At 36.7% G+C, this 9,464-nt stretch overlaps 1 protein-coding gene across 2 annotated transcripts in view; it reads right to left on the reverse strand.

The window, feature by feature from the left end:
* Positions 1 to 931: 931 nt before the first annotated feature.
* gphnb (gephyrin b) overlaps positions 932 to 9,464 on the reverse strand; it is a 135,235-nt gene continuing 126,702 nt past the window's right edge. For both annotated transcript variants that reach the window (XM_053675864.1, XM_053675865.1), the window contains 8 exons: positions 8,180 to 8,333; positions 7,453 to 7,574; positions 6,446 to 6,533; positions 5,058 to 5,131; positions 4,911 to 4,975; positions 4,339 to 4,442; positions 3,344 to 3,440; positions 932 to 2,392 (listed from right to left, as the gene is read on the reverse strand). In XM_053675864.1, the coding sequence (XP_053531839.1) occupies positions 2,259 to 2,392; positions 3,344 to 3,440; positions 4,339 to 4,442; positions 4,911 to 4,975; positions 5,058 to 5,131; positions 6,446 to 6,533; positions 7,453 to 7,574; positions 8,180 to 8,333 (838 nt within the window). In that variant the 3' untranslated portion in view covers positions 932 to 2,258. The remainder of the gene's footprint in view (positions 2,393 to 3,343; positions 3,441 to 4,338; positions 4,443 to 4,910; positions 4,976 to 5,057; positions 5,132 to 6,445; positions 6,534 to 7,452; positions 7,575 to 8,179; positions 8,334 to 9,464) is intronic.

Genomic DNA, 9,464 nt, shown 5'->3' on the forward strand with positions numbered 1-9,464 from the left:
ATGAGACCGTTTAGCTATACCCGTGTTTGACGTACATGAATCGAAGAGGGCTTTGGATGAATGCCACGTCTTGGTCCAAATCTGTGGAAACTCTGCATTAATTAAAAAAAAAATCTCAAGCTCCTCTGAATACGGTGGAGTTTCCTTCATTTTGCGATCATTTCTGTGATTGCAAATCCACAAAATCCTGGATGGACTGACTAAATTTCCTTATAATGCAAGTCTCAGGGCAGTTTTCATCAACAAATATTTATGTGAAACACATTTTTAAAAAATGAACTCCTAAATTTGTAGAATTGGTCCTTGATGAAACCACTTTTTCAGAAAAAATGTTCCTTCTTAAATTTGCTCGTTACCGCCTCATGCTTTATTGTTAGTGTAACAGATTTTATTGTATTTCTGGAATACTTGACCTTGGTGTAACTTACCACATACATGCCACACCTTCTGTCCAGTTCATAAACTCCACAACGACAGGCTCAGGTCTGAGTTTGTCCATCTCTAAATCTACTAGATAGCTTAACTAGTTTCTAACGTACACGTAGTGCAATTTCCAGTTTACGCCTTTATATTTCACCAATCATCTGGACAAAGTTTGTGGCCATAAAATATATTTTAGCAAAAAATAAATATTGTTTTTATTTAATGTTTGTATAAATCTAAGAATTGATTTTTTCCCCTCACCCCTAGTGACCAGTGACATTTCCTTAAATTGTCCATGTATGCTTACAAAGAAAATACAATCACCACAAAAATGGTGTTACGGACTATAACCTGTTTAAATCACCCGCTACAGTATTACATACAGTAACATAGCTTTCTGAGTTTGGTGCATAATACAAGACATTTTTCACGTGACACATTATAATGTCACATTTCATGAAGAAAGTTTGTAGAGAAAAAAACCGCTGTACAAATAATTTTTATATAATGATCAAGGATTTTATTATCATAGTCTCTCTCATCAGTTTCATATCATTACAGAAAATGTTATTGTACAGAGTTTGTTCAGCAATGTCTCCTCTTTGCTCGGTAAGTTTTCTCCGCAGTGCTGGTCACGTAGATCTGTACAACACGGTTTGTGTTTTTTACTGTACAGGTTTGTGTAGTAGGTTAAAAAGGCTCTCAGCACTTAAATAAGCTGTCTTCATCAGCATGTTTATATATATACTGTGTATATATATATATATATATATATATATATATATATATATATATATATATATATATATATATATATATATATTCAAATAAAAGATTATCCAGTGTCTCCACCCCCTGGGGGTTAGGGAAGGAGCTTCACCAGGTCAGGTGACTAATAAGGAAGCTTCAGGGATCGGGCAGGCGGTTTCGTGTTCCCCCCCACAAAACCCCCACTGCGTACATAAACAAGACTCACAAGAGAAACAACAAGCAAAGCTCTCGGTGAAGCCGTAATGGTGCGTACGGATGAGGGAAAAACCAGAGTGTCGCAGGAAGTGCCACTCTCCACTCACCTCACATGATACTCATGTTTGAGCTATCAGATCCGTTTGGTTTTTTTTTTTAGCCAAAAATGCAATTTACACAAGGCCCCACTTACCCCAATTCAGTTTGCACAGTTTGCTAAACTGGGGACTGTAAGTCTCCATCACTTGTTAGCTACATAAGTCATGTAACTCCAGTAAATAAATAAAGAAGCAATTTTCAGACACCAAACATACAATATCTTGGCTTATCAATTACATTTTGGGGTAAAGAGGAAGCTGTGTAAAAATGAATTTTTAGCCAAACTATCGCTTTAAGATGAGGAAATGATGTATATATTTTTTTTTTCCTGGCAGGCACCTACTGCTTTCTATTAAAATGCTACAGCTATATCGATAAGGTCTAGCATCGAACACACAAAGCAATCGCAATGAAAAGAACAGAGCTGTCTTAATATAATAATCATGAGAAGAATAATGATCATAATCAATAATAATAAGAGTAATAATTATAATAATATATTACAGAATAAATCTCTTTTTTTACTTAAAAGTTATTTTTTTAAGGTTTTAAATACTAGGATCTTTTTTTAAATCTTTTTTTTAAATACATATCTAGTAGTTTTTCGTGATCAAGATGTCGACTATACTTCAACGTTATCCAAATCAATAAAAACTAGCTGTGCCATTGCATATTACAGAGATAGTCGATGATATGTGGGCATGCACCGTGAACCACCGCTCGCTCGCAGCTCTATGCTCCCTCTATCCCTCTGTCCCTTGCTGATGACATCATAGCCGCCCTATGACCATGACGTCCACCACCTCGCCTTTGTGCAGCTCCACGTATTGCTCTGTTTTGGGAGGTAGCATGAGGAGGCCGTTGGCGCTGCGCATGCTCATGAGCCGACTGTTCACCTGGTTCCCTGTGTATGAAAAGAAATGAGGATGAGACAGTTAAATCATGGCTCTTAAAGCACAAAACAGATGCCAAGACACATCCACATAACATGTCGTCAACAGTTACCGAGAAGGACCAGGTGAAATACAGTCACAGGTATAATGAACATGAATGAAGCGAATGATTTACTCTTTACTTTCACCAAAATTACTTTGGGGTATGTTTTATGTTTTTTTGTCTGTTTGAATCAAAGCGTTACTGCTTTTCTTCTCACCATGTTTGGTATACAGAGAAAACCATAAACCCATGAGAAGCATTATTGCATTACAGACTTGAAAACACTTAAAAAAGTAAAATAGAAATCATGTATTCTGCTGCCAATCTTCTTTAAGTGTGTGTGTAAAGTGTGTATGTGTGTGTGTGTGCCCCACATCATTATTATGCCATCAATTATGATTGTTCTAAAGCTGTTGATAGATATTAGAGTATCCATCTAATATAATTTATATTAAATTAACTTAAAATATAGAAATAAATAAAATGGTGATAGTGACATGTGCAAAGATTTGGATACCAAACTTAGTCAGTACTTAGTAACACTCACTCTTCCATGCAGATCATATTTGTGCCAGCAACTCTGCACAATAGAATGGTGCACCACCACAGGGTCAGCTAAACCTTCTTGCAGGTCCATGCTGTCGTATGGGGGCAGAGAATTTATCACACTCTGGAATTGTTAGTCCTGAAGACAGTTCTTGACCTGCCTAACGAGCCAGTTAAAGCCTAACGAGTTGATTAAGATCTGATTCTTTACAACTGGAAGGGTGTCCAAACTTTTGCGCACGCCACACAATGTAAAACAAATCTAAAGTAATTGCATTAACATTTGCAGAAAAAAAAAAAAGTTCAAATAGTTTGCTGGTTTGCTGCAGTGGTTGTGTTTCACTTCTTTCCCGAACAGACTGAGTGTGCCCACCTGTGCTCTGAGCCCATGGCAGCGGCTCCTGATGGTGCCATGTTAAAATACAGCGGTGATACTCAGGACGTGGGTCCAGCTTTACATCACAGGACAACTGCAGACACACAGCAAGAGACATTTCATCCACTTGCTTGCTTAACCGGGAAATTAGCATTCAATTACACCTAACTACACTAAGCCAGTTTAAACTACTTCATTCGAGTTCAAATGTTGGAGCCTACAACCAAGTACAGTTCTTGTATCTAATAATAATTCAAACATTAAACAATAATTAGCTCAGTTAAAGCTCATCAAGTACACCTAATGTAAAAATGTCACAAATCCTATTATGAAACTGGAATTTATATATTCTTCATGTATCAGTTTACTTTGATGACACATATAGCATTGAACACATTTAAGCTTCAAAACACATGTAACACCTGTAAGCTCTTAGGTGTTGCTCAAATCCCTACTGGTCTCAGCAAGTATAAATATCTTGAATATAGTCACATTTCTCACATATATAATTTCCTAGTATAAGATTACAACAAATCAAACATAAGATACTTAAATCAATTTCTGGACGTTTTTACTAATTTCAATTTTCAACTTTAAATTAAAAAAAAAAAAATTAAGTTTAAATTTAAACTTAAAATTGTCTTAGTCTGTTGGCAGGTAACTTTGCTTCTTTCTCAAAATAAATGCTTAATAATAGAACAAGACTATTTCAAGCTTGAAAGTAGAAAAAAAATGTGAAGAAATAGGTTTAATAATCTTATATTTGGAAATAGGAAATACTAGCTCAATCGGACTCTATTCAAGATATTTTAACTTGGGTAGATGGAATTTACAGTATACTCGACTCCTATTCGAGGAACGTAAAAGAGTCTCATTTGAGAGAAGTGGATTAGATTTTGCAGAATTAATAAAGTAAAAGCAGTTCTTAATTAGAAATTGGACCCTGTTAAACATCAGTTTTGTACACCGGAATGTAACTGTCTGACTCTTACTCTAGCTTTGATGATGGTGGGTCGTGGGTCCAGGATTCCCTGCATCTTCCTCAGGGCGGGTATGACGAAGAGATTACACGTGACCACGGCTGACACGGGATTCCCTGTAAAAACAAATGATTATCGTATTCATCTGCTCAGTGCTGAGACAGCTAATCAGGGCCATATGAACAAAAAAGCAGACTTCACCGTCTGTGAAAAATCAAGGAGATTTTGGCTCCTTAAAAGCTTGTTGCTATTAAATGCTACTTGAATTGTGGATTACGATCAGAAGGCATTTTAGGATTCTTTGATTCGTGATTTGGTTTTATTGAAATATTAGTAGTAGAACTACCTATTCAACTGTGTGAATTAATGTCTATGTCTATATATATATATATATATATATATATATATATATATATATATATATATATATATATATATATATATATATATATATATAGACTTTAAAACAAGAAAACGAAAAAACTATAGACAGAAACAAAAGAAAAAATTTTGCTGACCACAAACTAAAACATTTGTCTTAAAGCTAATAAATACATACCAACAAACTCTCTCACCATCCCTACCTGGTAGAGCAAAAATTAGCTTTCGTGTACCGTCCATGTCCAAAGTGGCAAATGTTGTAGGGAGACTATACAGAAGAACACAAGTAATAAGACTGCTGCTTTTCAAAACTGCTTTTCAAAACATTGGCTACTCATTCATCCACTCACCCGGGTTTCATAAAGACACGCCCAAAGTGAATCTGAGCGTGAAGGTCAATATCCAACACCTGCTTCAAGTAGTCCTGTCGAAACAGGCCAATTAAAGGTCCACATTAATGATGATCGAAACACACATTCTCATAAAACCCCAGACAGTCCCATATGGCAGGGGAGGAAAGTCATACATTATTTATCACCATCTCTCGCTGCTGTGGAAAGATTCACCTGCATATAAAGTGAGCCACGAGATGTCAGCATGCAGCTGTATCGAGACTTAACGTGTGTAATTTAGACCAGCGCTATGTTCCATTAACGTTTTCAACACACCCTCGTCAACTTCCCCTCATGACAGAGAAGTGCATGAAGAGTACTTCAGTAAAGTAGAAGTTTATTTGTATACATCAGGTGTGTACAGTCCGATCCACAGAGGGCCGGTGTGTGTGCAGGTTTTCATTCCAACCAAGCAGGAACCACACCTGACTCCACCTGTTTCATCAGTCGATCTTGGCTTTCAATAGACTCAGCTGTGGCTTCTGCTCGGTTGGACTGAAAACCTGCACCCACACTGGCCCTTTCCGGATAAGATTGGACACCCCTGGTATACACGCTTCATACACAAAGAGTCAAACTCAGCGTCCTTTGCTCAAAGATTAAAAAGATGAACAAACAAAAGTATCTACAGTGCCCTCCACTAATATTGGCACCCTTGGTAAATATCAGCAAAGAAGGCTGTGAAAAATTGTCTTTATTGTTTAAACTTGTGATCTTTTGATCAAAAAATTCACAAAAATACTCTGCTCCCATGGATATCAAACAATTGCAAAGACAACACAGGTTTATCCAAAACAAAATATATCGTGGGCATGAGGTGCCAATATTGGTGGAGGGCATTGTGAAAGGTTATAGATAAAATGAAGTGCATAAAGAAATGAGAGGTGAGAGAATTTTCCAGAACAACATGATTTTCTTAATTGATATAGTCTATTTCCTTACAAACTGCTAGCATGCTGACTAGCTGGTAGTCAAAATATCCAACTTGCTAACTAGCAAGCTGAATAAGTTACAGAAGCTAAAAAAAACAAAAAACAAACAAACAAAAAAAATTTCGATTTGAAAAAACAATTCAAATGGTAGATTTTTCAAAGAATTAACCATGTAGTGCTCCTGGTTTGTTTTTGTTTTTTTTACTGCCCAAATAAATTTCCTATGAGCTGACAAAGTGGTCATTTAGGGATGAGGATTTAGGCCAGGAGAAGATTGTGAAGAAGAGGGTGAGGGCACATGGTTGACCAGGGTTGACCCTGCTAAAGTGTGCAAACTACATTATTTTACCAAAAGAAGAAACTGAAAGTTTATTAACTAAATCAATTTAAAAAGTCCCAAAATAAGTCCCTCACCTTCTCGCCCATGGACACTCCCCCTGAGGTGATGATGACATCGGCACGGCTGATGCCCTCATTCAGGGCATTCAAGAGGTCATCTGGGCTGTAGGAGGAGACAAGAAACCACAGTAACTGTTACCATGGTAGTAAAACACCAAGCAGTTTTACTCTGTCAGGTTTACTCTGAACTCAGTGTAGGCTTCTGTTATATCCGAATCCAAGTTTGACTAAAAATCATTGACACCTAGTACGTACACTAAGAAAGTCCAAAAACTGCATTAATATGCTACTAGTATAAAGCAATCTCTGTTGAAAAAAAGTTAATTTCTTAGGGTCTCTAAGGGGTCAAAAAATAGGTCTGTGACCATGCAAAACATTTTAGATGATGGCATGGCATGTGTAAACGTTGTACCAGTAAAGGCCAAAAAGAAATAAACATCTCATACTGTATAAGTCATGGCAAATAAAAACAGTATTACATTTTGATCATAGGATAGACATAGAACTTAATATACTAGTAATATTAATATAGTAATATAGTATACGAAGTAATATACTGTCCATGGACAGAGATATAATTGTGTATGTTACAAGAATGTATAATGTTATTTGTAGATCTTTGTAGTTCTTTGTGTACCTTTAAAGACCACTGATGTCTATCTGTACGTTTAAAGTCTGTACCGTTCCTCCTCACTGAGGTGGTACCTTGAAGGATCTTTTGCACCTTCAATATGTATCTTTAACTTCAAAATTTGGAAATAGTGCATCTTTAAGATACGTTCTATACGTTTACTATAGTTTTTAGAGCAAAGCTTTAGAGGGACAGTTCATTCACCCTTCTAGGTAACAGATACACACTAAATGTAGTTTGTATTTTGCTTTTTGTAACTTAAAGTAGGCAGCTTGTTGAATAAATTTGGTATTAGAATATATTTAAATATTAATGATAATTAAGGGGTCATGGTCAGGTGTCCACATGCTTTTGGTCATATAATGTAATATGAATGTGTTGAGATACTCACTTGTCTCCCACGATGCCCAGGTTAATGGTGGGGTAGCCATGCTCTTGGATAGTGGCTAGCAGCGTGGAGCGGTTGGAGTCACGGATCTTCCCTGGGTGTAGATCGTCCTCAGGGTTCAGCAGCTAAAAAAATAGTTGCATGGTCAAATACACACAATCAGCTTATCAGCTTTAAATAATAACTGGTCTGATTAGCATTGTTCTGTTCACTAACTACAGTTTGCCAACAATTACAATTTTTCATTTGCAATCACGTAATTTACTTAAAGACAGACATGCCAAACTGTATATAATTACATTTAATGTTGGATTGTTTGCAAAACAAGTTAGTTCCTGTTACCACTTATGTTTTAACAGCTATAAACTGTCGTTCCCTCTCCAGCTTCTCTTTTTTTCTGTCTGTCGGTGTTTGTAAAACAAAAAAAGGAGCTGGTCATGTTATCAAGAAGACAAAAAGTGTAAAGTCGTCTATCCTGAGAACTTTCCCGTGTGAGAAAACCTTTACAAAGCTCACACGGGGAGACTCCATAAATATTAAAGTAAAGTCTCTTTTCGGAAAACTGCACCATATCAACTATAAGACATTTCTTTGTTCAATAACAACAAATTATTAGCTTTAGATTACGTTTAGTGTCCACCATACAGTCCCTGTGAACAAGCGGTTACTATAGACCGACAACCTATTAGCACAGACGAGCTCAGAGGTTTGTGTGTATATGAGTTCCAACCTCATTTCCTGTGGACATTACGGCCACCACAGGGAACTTGTGTACTTCCACTTCTGTGACTCCCACTGTAGCCAGCAAGCCGATCTCTGATGGGCCCATGTGAGTGCCTTTGGCCAACACACACTCTCCACGCTTTATGTCATGACCAATGGGCCTGAAACACACATGAGATAATGAGGATGGAGGTTACATCTTGCTCTCTCCTTCTTTCCTTTTTCCGTCTTTCTAAGAATCTGTTATTGCATTCCAGTAAGATACTAGCTGGTAGCTCCCTGGGTAGAAAGCTATAACATTAGAAAGCTGCCTTTGGAAGTTTTTATTTTGGCCAAATCTGAGGGCAGGATCACATCTCAGTGTAGGCAATTCCACAGTTCCATAATTCAACAGACCATGAAAGAGTTTCATGAAAAAGTTCAACAATTATGATGGACCAAACTGAGTTTTTTTTTTTTTTTTAATGTAAGTATATGGCTTGTTTTAAAAAAATCTTTTTTTTTTTATTTTTTATGATTGTTTCTTGTGGTCGTGTAACAACACATGTCAGTGTGCACTATCCAGTGTTTTTTTTTATTTTTTTTTTTTTTTAGTTCTAATAGCTATATATAAGTAGCTAAGATTCTCAAGCTAACTAGTTGAACCCATATTAAACAATGTGCTAATCAGTGTGAACAGTGTGGCTGTTTGACTTTTTACGTGTTGCGCTTCTTAATACATTCGTCGGCAGATTATTTTAGCAAGCTAATGGCACTAGCTATGTACACTCTTTGAGAGTCAAAGACTTCATTGAACCAAAGCCACCAACCGTCTCTTTCTTCCGTCCAAGCTTTAGTTTATGAGAGGTTGTATACGCACAGATTTGACGAAACCACGGTTATAATTTTTCTTCCATTTTTGCACAGCAGACAGTAAATGAGAACTAATTACATGTAGGAACCAGGGTTGTGAGTGAGGAAATGTCGAAAGAAATATTGAACGGCACAAGCCATAATAGTCATTCGAGCCAATTCGAACTGCTATTGCTGAAATCATGTCATGCATATGCATAGAAAATGAATGGTCGTCTGTTGCTATGTCTTTTGCTATCATAAACGTGGAGTTATGCAGCTAGCTAAATTGCTAGCTGCTAGCTTGCTAGCCACTAAAACTAACCTGCTAGTTAATTGGTTTGCTAGCTAGTTATGTTGTTCAACTAACAGTTGTGTAGTTGTGTTCATGCTTCAAAAAAATAACAAACTCCGTTTTATTTTCAGTTAAAAATGGCTAAAGACATAAATACCTTCAAGGA

This window comes from Ictalurus punctatus, chromosome 25 (genome assembly GCF_001660625.3).
Source record: "Ictalurus punctatus breed USDA103 chromosome 25, Coco_2.0, whole genome shotgun sequence".
Classification (NCBI taxonomy): domain Eukaryota; kingdom Metazoa; phylum Chordata; class Actinopteri; order Siluriformes; family Ictaluridae; genus Ictalurus; species Ictalurus punctatus.